Source organism: Panthera tigris, chromosome A3 (genome assembly GCF_018350195.1).
Source record: "Panthera tigris isolate Pti1 chromosome A3, P.tigris_Pti1_mat1.1, whole genome shotgun sequence".
In the NCBI taxonomy this organism is placed as follows: domain Eukaryota; kingdom Metazoa; phylum Chordata; class Mammalia; order Carnivora; family Felidae; genus Panthera; species Panthera tigris.
In genome coordinates, this window is record NC_056662.1 from 65,742,262 (window position 1) to 65,760,771 (window position 18,510).

General features: G+C 38.5%; 2 protein-coding genes across 5 annotated transcripts in view; one reads left to right on the forward strand and one right to left on the reverse strand.

The window, feature by feature from the left end:
- PIGF (phosphatidylinositol glycan anchor biosynthesis class F) overlaps positions 1–7,171 on the reverse strand; it is a 33,376-nt gene extending 26,205 nt beyond the window's left edge. Inside the window, exons 1-4 of one of the 4 annotated variants that reach the window (XM_007084714.2) lie at positions 6,988–7,118; positions 5,014–5,262; positions 3,731–3,822; positions 2,153–2,269 (exon numbers count right to left, since the gene is read on the reverse strand). In XM_007084714.2, the coding sequence (XP_007084776.1) occupies positions 2,153–2,269; positions 3,731–3,822; positions 5,014–5,241 (437 nt within the window). In that variant the 5' untranslated portion in view covers positions 5,242–5,262; positions 6,988–7,118. Of the gene's footprint in view, positions 1–2,152; positions 2,270–3,730; positions 3,823–5,013; positions 5,263–6,586; positions 6,607–6,816; positions 6,967–6,987 lie in introns of those variants that run through there. The other 3 variants (XM_042981326.1, XM_042981328.1, XM_042981329.1) reach the window with 3 other exon arrangements.
- A 66-nt stretch (positions 7,172–7,237) lies between these two features.
- Positions 7,238–17,363, forward strand: CRIPT (CXXC repeat containing interactor of PDZ3 domain). The gene is made up of 5 exons (XM_007084713.3): positions 7,238–7,341; positions 12,256–12,321; positions 13,062–13,116; positions 16,731–16,834; positions 17,168–17,363. Exons 1-5 carry the CDS (start codon positions 7,326–7,328, stop codon positions 17,230–17,232), a joined length of 306 nt encoding a protein of 101 aa, XP_007084775.1. The 5' UTR covers positions 7,238–7,325; the 3' UTR covers positions 17,233–17,363.
- The last annotated feature ends 1,147 nt before the right edge of the window (positions 17,364–18,510 follow it).

The window sequence follows — 18,510 nt, forward strand, 5'->3', positions numbered from 1 at the left end:
TGGCAACTCTTCCCACACCTACTTCCAAAACCAAATTTCAGGGTTTTTTCAAAGCAAAAGTACCATATTCATTATAATGTTTATAAATTTCTTAACTATTTAACATATACAAAACTGAACTATCATTTTTATTAAGTTCCTATCTTTTTTTATGTGTTACTGTCAAAGTTTTTGAGTGTTATGCCTCAAGCCTGTCTTTCCTCTAGGCTCTGTGTTTTTTATTGCCCAATTTTGCATAGTGCAGGGATTTCTAGGAATACATACGCCACATTATAGAAGAACTTACTGCGGAATGACATGACAACATCTCCCCCAAATATACCATTACCAGAAACACAGTTCAAAGCTGGATAAATCACCAATCCAAACTTACAATGTTTCAACTGGTCTTCACTATTTAAAAATTTCAACTTAAGGGGCACTCAGTGGCTCAGTTGGTTAAGTGTCCCAACTCTTGATTTCCGCTCAGGTCATGATCTCACACTATTGAGATCCAGCCCTGAGAGGGGCTCCATGCTGAGCGTGGAGCCTGCTTAAGATTTCTCCCTCCCTCTTTCTCTCTGCCCCTCCCCTACTTGCATGCACACATTCTCTTTCTCTCAAAAAGTAAGTTACAAAATTTTTTAAAATTTCAAACTAAAATGCTAAAAGAAATAAATGCCATTAGGGATACTATAGTAATGACGTGGGGAAGTTTTCTTTCTTTTTTTTTTTTTTTTAAAGTTTATTTTGAGAGAGCGAGAGCGAATGCACACACGTGCACGGGCAGGGTGAGGGGCAGAGAGAGAGGGAGACAGAGAATCTCAAGTAGGCTCCTTGCTGTCAGCGTGGAGCCCAACACGGGCTCAATTCCACAAACCATGAGACCATAACCTGAGCTGAAATCCAGAGTTGGGCGCTTAACTGACTGAGCCATCCAGGCTCCCCTGGGAAAAAGTTTTCAATGTTTACATTCCTATTTTCTAGAGACCTTATCAACACCAGAGGATGGTTCTGAAGGGGAACAAACAATATTCATTGCAAAAGGAAAAAGTCAGTAATTTATGGAGCCTAGTGACCCAAGATGCTTCCTCTGCACTACTTGGGCTGTTCCTTTCCAAATCACAAAAAATACCACTTTTATTTCAGTTTCTATGGCTTCATTCATTTCCCTAACATGGGAGTCATTCCCTTTTCCCTTCATCTCACCAAATCTCACACTTCTGATCGAAATCCTTTATAGGTCATTCCCCCCCTTCCAGCTCATTCTTCATTGGTTTCCTACCTCTCTGAGTTCCAACAGCACTTACTATATGATTTACACAATTTTAATCTCATATCGTTTGCTCATTTTATTCATGTCCCTTGAACGTACAGCTCCTCAGGGAGAGAATCATGGCTAATATTTCAGAATCCACACAAAGCTTGCACAGCATGGAATACAGAGTAAGAGCTCAAGAAGTTTTTGCTACTGGGTGATAAACAGGACAAAATAATGGGCACCAAATAACTTCACAGTTTTTTTAGTTACAATGTAACCATTTTTGTTAGGAATGATTTGAATGCGTTTCAAGAAGCTAAAATTTTAACTTAGCTGTGTTGAATATATATACATATATACACACACACACACACGTGTGTGTGTGTGTGTGTGTGTGTGTCTGTGTGTGTGTGTATGGCTGCTAAGAAAACAAAATCCTGTAAAACCTCAGGTGTCTTACCACAAAGAAGCTAAACAAGAAATTATAGCTGTTTCACTAAGCGTTTTTAGACTGTAGACCCCAATTCTACATTATAAGATGTATGGAAGCAGTTTTATCTGTAGCAATTTTATCACAGTGACAAATCATCCCTGAGGAGTGATTTTCAAAGCCTTCTTTTGGTAGCAGAAACCTTTTTCTCAAACAAACGGCTAGGTGGAATCCTACCATACAGAAGAAAAGGAGAGCTGAACTTGCGAAAGTGGAAGGAGGAACCTGTAGTTCTCCTCAAATGCATACCACCTCTTGCCTGTCCCCAATCCCCAAATGCAGTGGGCCCTTAAGGCATCCTTGAGAACCATACAGTGCTGAAAAACACTCATAAAACAATCAGCAAGCTGCCATGAATAGAAAAACACTAATTTTTAAAATGTAAAGTTTACTAATCACTAAAATGTAAAGTTAAAACTTACCCATTTCTACTGAAAACTCTCAGCCATGCTTTGATGTTTGGTCCTAACAAACACAAACAAGGTACAGTAGTAAAAGTAGACAAAATAACTGCAAATAAAAATGTTTCCAACACCAGCCTAGGAAAAAAAAAAATCATTAATTTTTTAAAAAGCATTAAAGATTCATATACACACATAATCTTTGTTTCTTAAATACATTTAATATAAAAACATTTTCTTACACTTTACTTTGAAAGATAACACAAGTCCTACCAAAATGATAACTATAAAAAATGTATTGAAATGCAAGCTCTAAAAAACAATCTAGCAAGTATCTGGCTTTAAAGATAGAATTCAGAAGTGTTAAATGCCGTGTAATCCATACGACACTCCACTACGAGAAACCCCTTTTCTAGATAATTAACTTTCTTCCTGAATAGGCTCTGGAACTTTCTTTTGCAACCACTGGTTCAACTCTAGCTTGTATTGGAACCACACGGAAAGCTAGATAAACTAAAATTAGGGGGCTGCACCCCTGGAGTTTCTGAGACCTGATAATTTGCCTTTGATAAAATGCAGATGCTGCTGGTTTTAGAACCACTGCTCAAGACATTCATCCTACTCTAAAATGGATTAAAAAGAAACTACCATTTCTCATTACAAAGGTCTTATCCTCCCCTCTCTAGGAATTACCTGTGAATTTAGTGTGTATATAAAACTATACACATAACTATGTGTGCGTGCGTGTGTATCCCATGACTGGTTTCACCGTAATCATTAATCACTGCTAAATGAAGTTTCCCAATCCATGATGAACATATATAGGAAATATTAATGAATTGAGTTTTTTTAAAAAAACTGGTCAGCTCTGAAAAAGTTTTGAGTTAAATTTTACCTTTAAACTATAAACATTAGCTTATTAAATAATTAAATGCAGGGATATATTGACTTTTCTTGAGAAAACAAACTCTTTTCAAGCACTTCAGAATCACATTTACTAAGAATTGATATGCTAACTGTAACTAATTTAGACATGTCATTATAGTAAATTCACTCACAAGTCCTAAGGGCCACACATTTATTGGTATAGTATAGTTTCTCATCTACCTCCCCACCCCCCACATGCAATGCAGTAATAGAAGGCTAGTTGATAGGAGCATTTAATGAATTATGTCATTCTACCATTTTTTAAAAGAATAACACTACTAAGGAAAGGCAATGATGTCAGTATCCTTCTGTGATCCAGTAATTAAACACCTGACAGTTCTTCTCTAATCACCAACAGATTTAGTCTTTGTTTAGTATTAGTAAGCAAGCATTTTAAAACATAATTGCCTTGGGGCATCTGGGTGGCTCATTCGGTTGAGTGTCCGACTTTGGCTCAGGTCATGATCTTATGGTTCGTGAGTTCGAGCCCCATTTCGGGCTCTGTGCTGACAGCTCAGAGCCTGGAGCCTGCTTCGGATTCTGTGTCTCCCTCTCTCTCTGCCCCTCCCCCACTCACGCTCTGTCTGTCTGTCTCTCTCTCTCTCAAAAATAAACATTACAAAAAATTAAAAACAAAACATAATTGCCTGAAGGTAAAAATTTCACACTTACTCTATGAGTGGTGCTCCATACAGAACAAAAATTACATGAAAGAAGAAACATGACATAAGAAAGTAGATACAGCATTTCAAAAACCTGGTTACCTAAAAAAGAAATAAGAATGATTTAAAGACTCAAGACAATGCCTAGAGGACAGCAAATGCTTCCAATTTATCTACAAACACAACTTCTTCCCATGGGTGAAACAGCTGAATATTCTTTCCTTTGAGTAGCCTAAAGTCAGATCCCATGTCTGGCACACATTCAGGTGCATGGCCCTCTATATAGCTCCACACAACAGCCTACAAGTTACAAACCAACCCTCATATTCCACCCACCCAATCAGCACTAAAATCAAAAAGCATTTCTGTTCCTAGGGTATCGAGCTATGTTATTAATCAGTATTTATAAAATATTTACTGACAACAGGATGCTAGAATACAAAAAAACCCACACAGTCCTAATTATGTGATACATGAAATATTTGCAGAAAATAATAATAATTCTTTTCATTTAAAAACAAAATTCCTAAGAAAACTGTACCAATACTAAATTAATCCCTAAATCATATTCATGTTATTATATGATCCATTTGAAAAAAGACCTGCGTGTCCGCAAATCAGAGTGGGACCTACTTGATTTGAAGCTTAAAAAGATCTAATTATAAAACACATGTTGAGTTTTTTAATCACAGAGCAGTAAATGTGTTTTAAATTACCTAGGACAGCTTACATATAGTATTGGATAACGTTAAGTGAGGACTTTATTAAAGTAATAGTTAAGTGTTATACGCTAGTAAACATTTCAGAAAGTAGATTCTAACATCTGAAAATTCTAATACTGTTCAGTCAAGGAAGGCCATGTTTAAAACAAAGCTACCAGAGGCTTTTTTTGTAATTTCTGAGAAACCCATTAAGTTTCTTTCAGAAATGCAAAAAAATAAATGAAAATAAACTAAAATGTCTTCTAAAGTTTAAAGATAGGACTACTGCATCATGTATCTATCTTCAATGGTGACTTAAAACATGACTATATAGGTTCACAATGCTATAGTATCCACTGAAGACACCCTAATTCCACAGCTGATGCATGGCTAGGATCTATCAAACATTGTAGGCAGCCTTCCAGCAATAATAGGCCACTGATTTTGGTGGCGGGGGGGGGGGGGGGGGGGGGGGGAGCATGTCCTCTACTCACTGTAAATAACCCCATAATGACATGACTAATACTTCATTCTTTCATTAAAAGAAACACCATCTCTATCTAAAAATCAGTTATCAAGAAATAAGCCTTACCTTATATGATAATGAACTTCTTTTAGAGGATGCATTTGGTTTCACTACTAAATATAATACTAGATTGACGGCAGTTACAAAAACAGAACAGATGCACAACCATGTCAAGTGTGTTTCCAATATTGAGAAGTTCTCCAAGAAGAATGATGGAATGAAGATGCTTAGGATAATTGAAAATATGCATAAAAGATGAGTATACAGTAGTCTCTTGATATCAGTATCTTTCATGGTGTTTTCTTGAGTGGCTATCTAATGAAAAACAAATTAAGAAAAGAGCATATGCAATAATGACCTTTTCCATTGTTTAAATGCTCCAATGCCTAAAAGTATGTACCAATTTTCTATGTGCAATAATGTATTAGTTTCAGAGTATGAGAAGATGCATATGTATAAATTCACATGTAGAGTAATATGGTTCAAAAAGCTCTCAGAGGCTAAAAAGGACAAATTTACGAATATCTTAAACATTTGTAACTGGTTTCTGTCAAAGGGTCATGTCCTAGGCCCAATTAAGGGGTCTGGTTGTTTGGTTGTTGTTTTGTTTTTTCCCCAAAATCACAGAGGTGAAAACAACATGCATGGATTAATGATTTGCTCTTATTGGAAATATAACCTATGCGTTCTAAAAACCCCACGAATACACTCTGGCTAAACTGTAGGTATTCCTTTTTTAACCATTGTGGACCCCTGTCTAACCCCTGTCAGTAGTTCACACCTTCTGGCAAATGACAAGTGACGCCAAGTGCACACCTGAATACTCAAATGGTGGCCAGTGTAATCAAGAAAGTTCAAAGAACATTATGCTAAACTAAGGCAGCCCAATGCTCCAGAAGTGCCAAAATGACAGTGTCTGTTACAGGTGCTAGGTTCCAATCAAAACTAGAGCATAAATGGAAGGAAAAAAAAGTCTACTTTCTCTTTTTATAAAATACACATTATATGTCATATATATATAACAGAGCTTATACATAACATTGGCAAATGTTAAGCAAGGACTTTATTAAAGGTAATAGTCCACATGTTACATTGTGGTGAATATTCCAGAAAAACAAAAGGGCAAGGGCAGGCCTTATTCTAACAGCTCTGAGCTAATTCGCACTGTAATTTTCAAAGGCAAATAGTCTACTGATAAGGAAACAGGCTAGGACACTTTAGGAGGTACGTCCAAGGTCCCAAGCTCTCAAGCGCTAGAGCCATGTCAGTCTCACCTCTTTAATATAAAGATATACAAAGAAGGTGAAAAGGGAAAGTTTTGCATAGCTGCTACCCTCTGCCGGCTGAGGGGCGGGGCAGAGGATCTGGAATACAGGGTCTTAAGAGCTACCTCACTTCCTCGGGCATTTTTCTGGGCCACTCTCAGAATCCCAAATGACATGAGCAGATTTGGATCTAATACAGTGAGCAAGTACCCAAACTCAAATGTTTACTGAATCAACGAACGAACAAAAAAGGAAGAGGATGGATTAAGTGCCCCTCCTGAGAAAGAAGCCCGGGGGGTGGACCTTGGCGAGCACGCGAGGACCCCCGTAGGGCGCCCCTCGGGAGGCCACGGCCCTGGCCTCCGGCGTCTGACCTGGCCCGGGTCCGCAAGTATTGAGGCTGGAGAGAAGGCCTTTCTGGGCGGCTCGCATAGGAGCCTTCCCGGAAATCGCGGGACTGGTCTCTACAGCCCCACCCCAAACTCGGTCGCTGGGGACTCTGCCCAAGCCTCAGTCGGCGCGAGCGTGAGGAACGAGGAACAAGTTGAGAGGCATAATCAAAGAGCACCGGCGGGGAGACCAGGAGAAATGGAGGGTCACACACAGAAAGTCGACTCCAAAAGAGGGCCGGTCCATCAGGGCAGCCCCTGGGTCACTCCGGAAGGGTGGCGTCCGAAGGGATGGGGCACAGACGCTGACGGCCACATGGGCAGTTGGTGGGGGCTGCTTGCACCCCCCGGAGGCTCGCGTGCCGGGAGGGTTCGGCTTGGCTTACCTACTCTCCCGCCCGCGGAAGAGAAGCGGGGGTTACTACCTGCCACCATCAGGTACGACCCGCCGCCCTGACCTTCGCGCATGCGCAGGCCTGTGGGGGCGGAGACCCAAGATTGCACAGCCAATTGCAGAAGTGGAGGGGCGGGCAATGGGAGCAGCCTCGCTTCCCGCTGGCGTTTAATTCCTCCCGCGGCTTTTCAGGTGTGGGATAGGCGGGGCGTGGGGCGGAGGGGCCGGAAGTGGGTTTTCGTAACCCGGAAGGGGAATATTTTTCTGGCTATTGTGTTGATATTTTCAAGCTGCTGCAGTTTCTGTGGCCAAGGGAACCGTCGGGGAAGGATGGTGTGCGAAAAATGTGAGTTAAGAGGCCGCATCTTTGGGAGAAGGAGGCTAGGAGGAGCTAACTGGACTTCTTCGGGTCCTTGTCTTTTATTTTTCTTTCAGCCTTAGTTCTCGTGTTCCAGCCTCTGTCCTCTTACCCTTTTTGACCATTCCTGTCCCTCCCCAACGATCGTATAGTCGTTTTGCGTTCAGAGTGGTCTCAGTTTTGTAGACATTTGCGTATTTTCTTTGCCTTCCCCTCCAACCCGGGATCTTATCCCATACAGTTCTTGACTGGCTCCTTCGCCTTACAGACCCTCAGGGTTGGACTGGATCTTAAAAGTCCTAGAGTTGCCAGATTTAGCAGACATTTAAAAAGAGGAATACCTTTTTTCTAGAAGTATGTCCCATGCAATATTTGAGACATGTCTTTGCGTGCTCTTCCTCACTACTGAAAGTACTTTTGACTGACTTTTAGGACATGACAGTACTGTTGTTTTGAAATTAAAACATTCGTTGTTTTGAAATTAAAAATTCACAGGGCATCCTATATTTTAACTAGCTACCCTAAGTTAGCATCCTATCCAATGGCTTAGATACTCTTTGCATGCATACCTGTGGTATTGAGGCAGGGTTCAGAAAGTCTCACCACCTTCAAAGCAGTCTGTGTAAATGTCACTAACTTTTAGAAAGGGCTTTCCACCCTGTAGTCGCCATCTGGTGATTCTAATGCAAACCCTTAAGGTTTTTAGAAAGTTTCTTACGATTTTTTGATATCCTAGACTGTCTATACGTTTTAAAACGGCTGTCATATCCCTAAGTCTTTTTATTCCTCAGCCTCTCTGGCTCCTCTAGGCAAGGTTTCAAGTCCTCTTATCTGTGTTAACATTAACATGATCAATTTTGTTTATATCCCCCCCCCCAGTAGATAAAACTTTGAACACAGGCACCCATAATTTTGAATCACAGTTCTTATATTAGGTAAAAGAATAACCATGGGCAAGTTACCTAATATATCTTGGCCCCAGTTTCCTCATCTGAAAAATGAGAATAATACATAATTTATGGGGTTCAGATAATGTAGGTAAAGCCTGATATAAAAGTGCCTTCGCGTATACTCAAAAACTGGTTATTTCTATCATAACCCCCAGTATGTGGCACTGAGAATTAAACTCTCCTTCATTTTATGAGGGGTAAAGTGGAAATAATGTATCCATTTTTCTATGCTTTATATCATCATCTCACATTAAGCTTTAAAAAAATTGTTGACGGGTGCCTGGGTGGCTCAGTCAGTTAAGTGTCTGGCTCTTGATTTCAGCTTGGGTCATGATCTCACTGTTTGTGAGTTTGAGCCCCACATTGGGCTCTGTGCTAACAGTGTAGAGCCTGCTTGGGATTCTCTCTCTCCCCCTCTCTCTCTGCCCCTACCCTACTTGTTCTCTCTTTCTCAAAATAAATAAACTTAAAAAAATTTTTTTAATTAAAAAAATAAAATAAAAAATTATTGCAATGTAATTGACATAGGTACAATTCACCCATTTAAAATATATCATTTTGTTATTTTTAGTATGTCCAGAGGGCTATGCAACCATCACCACTATCGATTTTAGAATATTTTCATCACTCTGAAAAGTACATTAAGCTTTTTGACATTGATGTCCTTTAATTCTACTCTATCCTGTACTTAAGCAGTTTTTTGGTTTTGCTTGTTTGAGTAAATATGGCTTACACATTTAGATTATGCACCTTCCGTGATACCTTTTCTCTCATGTAGTGTAGTTCTAAACATATAAATTTGTCTTTCTATGTAACTTGTGTTAATTCTGTACATTTTAGCTTTAGAGGACAGGTATGCTGCCTGGTTTAATTTGTGTGATATGCTTTACACCATAAGTGCTTTTTCCCAGGGAAACTAAGGATACTGAGCAAATTGTGAGAGTTAATTTCCTAAGGTACATAAAAATTTTGAGGACCCAGGACCTGATGTGGTATTAAAATAAATACACATAGTTGGTTCTGGGACATGCTATGTGTTATAAAAGGCCGTTTGCTTTTCTACTTCCCTGCATGTCTGAGAGTCCAACTCTATTATTTCTTTGTTCTACTGCCTTTCTACCTTCTATACCATCTTACTCCTCAAATAAAATTATACTCTTTTTGGGGCGCTTGGGTAGCTCAGTCGGTTAAGCATCCAACATCGGCTCGTGGAGTCGAGCCTCACGTCCGGCTCTGTGCTGACAGCTCAGAGCCTGGAGCCTGCTTCGGATTCTGTGTCTCCCTCTCTCCCTTCCCCTCCCTGGCTCATGCTCTGTCTCTCTCTGTCTCTCAAAAATAAACAGACATTTAAAAAAAATTTTAAGTATACTCTTTTTATTACATATTTCTTATCCCCCATCTATCAACTCATTCCACTCACCCTATAAGTAAGCTCATATCTCTCCTATACATAAAGGTAGACTCTCAAGCAACTACCTAGCTCTCTCTTTGCCTTCACGGTAAATTTTTTGAAAGGCTTGGTTATTTTTGTTGCCTTCATATTTTGTTACTTCTTAGTGCTTTCCAAACTTTCGCTATGCCCCACTACTGGAAGAACTTTCAGAAGTTCACTGGAGGTCTCCTAAACACCAAATTGAAAGACCTTTCTCTCAGTGCTTGTCTATGCCTCTGACTTTGAAACTTGGTGTAGATTCTCTTTGAATTTACTTCTCCCAGTGCTTCTTTACTGTTATAATCTCCAAGTTTCCTTATTTTCCTTATCCCCTTAAAGCAGACGTTTCCCAGTGATCTATATCTGACCTTCTTTTGACTCTTTTTGGAGTTTTAAAGAACAGTTGACTCTTTGTTTTAGAAATATCTGGCTTCAAGTAGCAGATCCATGCCAATGAATGTCTAATCCACCTCTCCAGCTGACTTCTCTCTAAACTAAGCACCAATAGAAAAATTTTCTCTAAACAATACTGGGACCCTCCATCTGGTTGTTACCTAATGGTTTAGTACTTCCAAGACTGAATGTGTCGTCCTGCTTCACAAACCGGTACCTTCTCTCCCATCATTTAATGGCATCACAATCCTCCCAGTCACCTATTGACAAAGCCTCGATCATCTCTCATTCATTCTCCTATCCCTTTGTGAACCTGCATCCAAACACTTGTATGCCCTGCTTATTTTACTCTCATTCAACAGCTCCGACTTTCCCTAGCCTTTCAAATACCCTAGCTGAGGTCTCCATCAGTCTGAGTTAGACTAATATTATCCCCTACCAGCCCCTTTCCCCTCAAACCGTGCTCTTCCAGCCTTTGGCTCTTCTCAAAAATGTCCTGCATGCGTGTGAAGACCAGTAGGAAAAACTGCACAAATGAACCAGTTGGTACCACTAAAAGAGTATATTTCCTGATCTCCAAGATCTTTAATACTATGCATCAATCTTTTTTTACTTCTCTTTAGTCAGCCCCTCACCCTTTGTCTCTAGTGACTATTCCAAACTCTTCAGTGCCTTAAACTTCCCCCACCTTCATCTACCCCATCCTCTGTTGACAAATAGCTCCTTACAGGTATAAGAAAAGCGAGGTAATTAAATGGGAACATTCCCAACATTTCATCTTACTTTTACTATGCCCATAATCAGTTCTGCATCCATACCCATTTACTTCTTTCCCTTTATTTTTTCAAGGAAAATCCTATTTGTGTTCTTGTTGCCATCCCTCCCTGCCTTTTTCAGGTCCTTTATTTGTCTCTCTATCTTTTGGAATCTTTTAATCAGCTCCCCTTCCATATAAAAATGCTCAATTAAATCCTAACTCCACCTTCCATTCTTGCATTTTGTCACCTTTTCTTTTCATTCATGCAACAAGTATTATATTCCTACCAAATGCTAGATAGTAGGACCAAAGGGTAAGTATTTTGTCTTACTATCCTTCATCAGTATGCCAGGACATGGCTTAGAGTAATCACAACAGATATTTGAATTGAACCTAATATAAGTGTACTGTATCATTTCCCGAATTTAAAGCCTTTAATACATTCTCAGTGAGCAGAGAATAATTCTGGCTTTCTGTGTTTGGAGCCTGGCATTCAGGATGACACTCTACAATGAGGTCCCAGCTTATCTTTCCAATTACATTTTCACTTACCTTCATTACTCTTTATCCAAACCAAAATACTTTGCATGCCCATGAGCTTCCCATGCCTTTCCTCGGGATACGTCCTTTTTCTAGTTTGCCTTCATCCTCTCTTCTTTTTCTTCCCAAGCCCATTGTAAACATGCAGACACTCTCTCTACTGCCTTCTCCAGAAACCCCTGGACTTCCCTAGCCAAGGTTATTTCTTCCTTCATGGTATTTCTTCTGGTGCTTAAGTTGTCAATTACTATGCTTTTTGTTTTCTAGCTTACATTTTGGTTTGAATGGTTCTTTTTCAGGGGTATCTACCCCCTTTAAGAACCTGGAAAAGCTATGGACTCTTACAAGAAGAAAAATGGATATACAGTAGTTTGGTATACAACTTCACCTTGTTCATTTGTCTTCTGAGGTCTACCCCTGGAGCCCAGGTTAAGGATTACTATTGAAGAAAATAGCATGTTGTAGGTTCCTTGAAAGTAGAGCTTTATCTAAATTACCATTTTATTTTTCTCTAAACTTTGCATAGTGGTTTATGTATCTTAAGTGCTTAGTATGTTTATGGAATAAATAGATCTATCAGATTTGTTTAAAGTATACAGGTACAGGGAAAGCCTATCATAAGCCATTGTGCTGTACAGATTTTACTGAGAGTCAGTTATCCATTATCCACAGCTAGTAACTTCATTCTCAGTTCATAGCCCCTACCCCAGCATGAAAAGTCTCCGACTGTAATAAGATAGTTGATACCATTGTGAACTTTAGGCACAAAGTAGTGTATTTATTAGACAGTAAATCCTAATTCCCCTTACTGTACTATCTTGTTATAACAGGTGAAAAGAAACTTGGTACTGTTATCACTCCAGACACATGGAAAGACGGTGCAAGGAATACCACAGGTATTTTTCCTTTTTAGAAAATAGAAGTTGAATCAAATATTTCCCGTGACTGATGTTTTAGCCTTTACACTATTTGTAAAAGGAAATGTTTTGTGCACAAATATTTCATCTGTTAAATATTAAAAAACTCTAGATCCCCCCCAACAATTTAATATCTTCTTCTATTTAGTTTTCTTGGTTACATGTTAGAGGTTCCTAATCTGAGGTAAGAGATAGCAAAATCATTAAATGATTTTCAACCAATGAGTATATCATAGTAATTGATTTGATTCAGCTTTATTAGAGTATATATTTAATTCCCCCTTTCTTCACCTGACTTTTATATTCTTAAATCATTTACACTGTTTTCACTTTCATATCATTATATACAGTTAAGATGTTTTCAAAGGGAAAGAAAAGAAACACTTATACTCTATTCAGGGTCAGTGGCACCAAAGTAATGTCTTCTAGATTTTACAATAGATAAATTAAATGCAGACCCGTTCCTAAAGTCCTGTTTTGAGTCTGAGAAATAAAATGATGATCCAGAATTTTATTGTTTCATCATAAATGTTTCCTTTTTAAGTGGTGTCTTAAAAACATGGCTATTAAATGAAGATTTTGAAAATGTTGATATTGGCTAGTCTATTGGTAGGAGGTCTAAGAATGAACTCTTTAACAAATTGTTAAGTGGTAAATGTACATGTTACAGTGAAATGTGCAGAAATAACCCACTAAAATATGTGTATATTTTGATATAGAAAGTGGTGGAAGAAAGCTGAATGAAAATAAAGCTTTAACTTCAAAAAAAGCAAGGTAGGTAAAGGAGCAGCTACATCGTGGAGACATAACTTTCCATTCTTTTTAGTCTTAAGCATACTGAACTTGGTGTGTATCATTCTGTTGTGATTTAAACAGAGTCAGGTACCAGCATGCAAAGCCAAGCTATTTGTTATAACCTGCCAGTTTCACCCTGATCCTCCCCACTCTATCAATTTGTGAAGATGTTACTGCTCTTTTTTACCAGAAAACATGACTTTTATTTCATCTCATTCTTTTTCTTTTCTGCTCTTTTCTTTTCTTTTCAAAACGATGGTTTGTGGCCTTACCCCCCCTAAAACTACTTTGCAGTTTCATTCAAGTGCTTCAGTGTGGTATGCAATAATACTGCCTGGTTTGTGTTTACTGTACGTTATTTCATCTAGATCTTCATTATTGTACAAATTGGAGGCAATAGAGAGATGTGGACAGATCAGAAGCTCTGGAGTCAGACCTAAATTTGTATTTAGACTCTGTCACTCTCTTGCTCTGAGACCTTAAGGAAGTTAAGCCAGTTTCTCGACTTCTCTGAACTTTATTTTTTCATCTAAGAGTGGAGATAAAAATGTCTCCTACCCTAAAAACCACTTTTTGACACCATGCTTTATTATTCCCAGTCTTAAAAATTCCATGAACTCTTCCAGCTGCCATCCATTTCCTTGCTTCCCTTCACAGCAAAAGTTTTCAAAAGCCTTAGGCTTTCTCAATGTCTATAAGTTCCATTCTCAACTTCTGCCACTCCGGTCAGGTCTTCAGCCCCATCAATCCCTACAGCTGCTCTCACCTAATGGCAGCAGGATCACACCTAATGACCACTTCTCTATTCTTATCTCGATTAACCTTTCAACAACTCTCATTTTTGCAACCTGCTATTCTCTCTCTTTTTTTCTTCTCTTCTCTTCTCTTCTCTTTTCTTCTCTTTTCTCTTCTTTTCTTTTCGTAAGCTCTACCTCCAGTGTGGGTCTGAACTCACAGCCCCAGGATCAGGACTCGCATGCTCCACTGACTGAGCCAGCCAGGCACCCCTGCAACCTTGTATTCTCTTGGCTCTGGGGTACCACCCTCTTTTCTCCTCCCAACTCACCCGTTCCTTCTCAGTCAAGTGCCTCTGGACTCAATCCTAGACCTTTCTCTTTTTTTTTCTATTTACAAATATATAATCTTTCCTCAAGTGACTTTAGTCCAATGACTTGAAATTCAAACTGTATGTTAATAACTCAGATTTATATCTCCTGTCCTGACTTCTCCTTTGAGCTCCAAACATATATCCAACTGCCTACTTGTCTTACCAATTTGATGTCTAATAGGCAACCTCTTGGTCCTTGTCTTCTAATCAGAGTCTTATTGCACCACTGTCCCGTCCAGTTGTGCAAACCAAAAAGCGAGAATTCTGCACATTTTCCTCACTTCCCTTTCATCAGTAAATTCTTTAGTTCTACCAGCAAAATATAACCTGAATAGGCTTGCTTCACTGCTGTTACCCTGTTCCAAACCACTGTTATTTGGTAGATGCTGTAGTAACTTTGTATCTTTCTGCTTCCACTCTAGTTCCCTATAATTCAGTCTCATAGTAACCAGAGCAGTCCTTTAAAAGGCACATAAGTGCTTTTCTCAGAACTGTGCATTGTTTTTCTTTTCACGTAGAATATAATCTAGGCCCCCTTCCACCTTCTAACAAGGTTCTCCATGATCTGGCCCCTCCCACCTCTCTGACTTCCAGTTGGACTACTCCTGCATCAGACAGGCCAAGCCCACTCCCATTGGCAGAGGTTTATGTTTGTTGCTCCCTCCTCCTAGAGCTCATCCTGCAGAGTTCACGTAGCTGGCACCTTGTTGTTGCCAGGATCTAGCTGAAATGTCACCTCCTAAGGGTGGGTCCCTAACCAGCATCTGAATTAATGTCTTCCCCTCCTTCTCCTCATGTCTGCCACAGTGTCCTGTTTGAATTTTCTCTACAGTGTGTATCACTATCTGAAAACCATGTTTGTTCCTTTAGTTATTGTCTGTCTCCTCACTACAATGTCAGCTTGAGAGGGTAGAGGCTTTAGACAAAGTTAAGCTCATTTTTGGTATGTAAAACAGTAACAGGCACATAGTAGGCACTCATGTATATTTGCTGAAAGAATTAATACCTATTTCATGACATTGTCCCAAGGATTAGAAATAATAATAACGATAATGATAATAATAATAATGAAGCTTTTACTACCTGCAGTGCCTGGCACATAATGGTGCTTATTAAATAATGGATATAAAACAGCATAATAGATTTAATCTTCAGTAGAGCATCTCACTAAGTATTGCTCTGACTTATTGATGTCTTCTAAGACAGTTCAGTTATTATTAACTAAGTTGTAATTTTTACAGACTATACAGTTTCAGATACCTCCAGTTACTTTTTGCTCCCAGCCTTACTCCAATATCATTAATAAATAGCTATTATTTTTGGATACTCTAAATATCTCGCTTTGGAAAGTGTACCATTATATTGCATTGAATCTAAGATACCAAAATTTAGAAGATGTATCATTACTTTAATAAAGAAAAAGCTCTGCCATGAATTGTAAGATGTCAGACATATTAAAATGTGCATTTTAGGATTAAATACGGTTTTAAACAAAAGTAATCTCTAGACATACAGATGCAAACAAATCGAGCCTTATTAAAAAGAGGAATAGTGTCTATGCTATCTTTCTTTGTGCAGAGTAAGGTGACATTCTTTTCTTTTTTTGGTTTGGAAAAATTAACCTTTGAAAATAAGCTGTTGTGCCCCAAGAGAAGAAACCAGGTCTAGGACAGTGTTGGTATTCAGTACATGAGTATTGTTACAAAAGTTACAGCCAGTTTAGGGGGAATTATTTTCTACTCCAGCTGCTGTAAAATGGCATTTTTATATAGCGGAAACTCTTCTATGCAAAGGGATTGGATCAATTACTTGAAAATGTCAGCTAAAATAGGCAATCATTAAAAGATACACATACCTTACTGTAAGTCATGGCACATGACGTGTACATGCATTCATCAGTCATCTGGCACTGAGACAGGCCTTTTGAGTATGAGTCAACTGATAAGAGTTCATCATTTTCCTCACATAAATCATAACCAGAACGCGCATTTCCGGTATCTTAAAGTAGAACAAGAACTGACAACTTGTAAAGTGCCAAGTCCTTCCACTTATGATTTTGCCTGTATTTGGAAGTTGTCTCACCTAATTCAATGGCAGTTCAGTGATTCACATTTATCTAGCCATCCTAAAGCATTCTCATAGTCTTTCATAGAATTGGTCACTTTTTGCACCCACATTTCATCAGTTTCCATAATATTTAACTATATCATACAAATAGATTGGCAAATACAACTCGTAGAAACAGGCTTGGGATTAAGTACAACTGATAAGTGGTTTAGAAGCATGCAACTCACATGGAAGGGGTAGGGTTGTGCAGGAGCAGTGAGAGAGGGTAGCTGGTTGCAAGCGTGCTGTGCCTATCAACTGTAAAGTTTGACAGAGGGAACAAAGCATGGATTAATCCCATTTGTTGCCTAAAGGAAGTCATTTAACTGTTTCTTTTCTATTTTACATTTTTCTTTCTTTAAAAAAAAAACAACTCTAGATTCGATCCATATGGAAAGAATAAGTTCTCTACTTGCAGAATTTGTAAAAGTTCTGTACATCAGCCGGGTTCCCATTACTGCCAGGGCTGTGCCTACAAAAAGGGTAAGTTTCTTTCAATACCGTTTTTCTGTTCATATCCAGCCTACTTTTGGCACTGACTTAGATAGCATAGAAAAGGAGTACCCTTTCATAGTTTCAGGGATCGATCCTGTTAATCAAGTGCTCTTTTTTCTAAGGCAAGATGACACTTAGAACCTGGTTCATAGTTTCAAGTCCGTGCTTGCTTTTTTCTCTTCTCTGATGCTGTTAAATTATGTTTTAAGCCTCAGGAGTGACTTAAATAAACCAAAGTGTTAATAGTAGGTATTTGATTGGTATTATGAGTTGGTATTATGATTTGATTGCTTACATGTTTTGTTTGTTTGTTTGTTTTAGGCATCTGTGCAATGTGTGGAAAAAAGGTTTTGGATACCAAAAACTACAAGCAAACGTCTGTGTAGATGTGTCAATGACGTTTCTGGCTTTCTATGTGATTTTACTTTTTGCTTTGAATTTCCAAGGCATAACATAGATGTTCAAGTTGAAAATAACACATTTTAAGACAGTTAATATTAAACCGTTGATTACCTGATCAGTATTTTTATTTTGCTTTCAAGAATTTCTAAACAACAGTGTAACTAGTTTTCTGCCTTAGTTCTTTTTCTCACAAGCGTCTTGTTGAATTAGCGTAAGTGGCAAATTTAATGAAAAATATTTTCCCAGTTCTCTATATGCTTTTTATTTATCATTATTCATATAATTCTGTTCTTCACCCTCTACTTTATTTATAGATATTACAGAAGTGAGAAGGAGATTACTGATTGATATTTTGCTCTGAATTTTTCATCAGACTTGTAACTCTTCCCTCACTCCCTTCTTGGTTGCATGGTTCTTAGAATGAGCAGTCTCTTTATTAATTGTAAGTTCACAGGGCATTGAAACATCTGAGACCATTATTGCCGAATCGTTCCTTAGTAATTAGCCCAGACCCCAGTCGTAAGTTGTAGTTATGATACTTTTTATTTGTTCTTGATGCCAAAGTGCCAGTCCCTTTCCTATGAGAATACAAGGGTCAGCCCATGTATGTCCAAATGAACACACTGGATTTCAGAAAAATACGGGTTATGCACATTACCTTGAATTGGAACAGTCACGAAAGCCAAAACAACAGTGTTTGTCCATGGTAGTGTGTAACAAATGAGTTACTACTCTTTAGGAAGGCTCCTTGAAGCAAAAACCAATTTTTTCCTTCTCTCCCCACCCCCAAAAATAAATAGAACAAAACCAACATTTTGACTCTTTTTTTATATATAACATAGACTGCTAAAAGACTACGTTGAGGTTCAGACAAAGATTTTTCTTATGCTGCCTTCAAAGGTTTTGGACTTCTGCTTTTGAAGCCTGCAGCCTTCTGTGGGAAACCAAAATCATACTCCCTAGCGCCAAGTGCAGTATGTGAACATAAATATCACTATAAAATATGTAGGAGAGAGAACATGATACACATGGTGTAGATACTACATTTCTATTTGCTTTAAAATTATTGCGGAAAATATTTAAAATTTTAACCATTTAATTTATCTGTAAGGTTTTTAACACAGTGTTTTTCTAGGATATGTTGTTATCCCGAAAGATCACAAAGGTGATACAAAATATAATAAAAAAGCTCTGAGAGCAAGAAATATCTTCTTACATTTTAATCAATTAGGGATTTTTCATTAAATCAACACAAGGGGCCC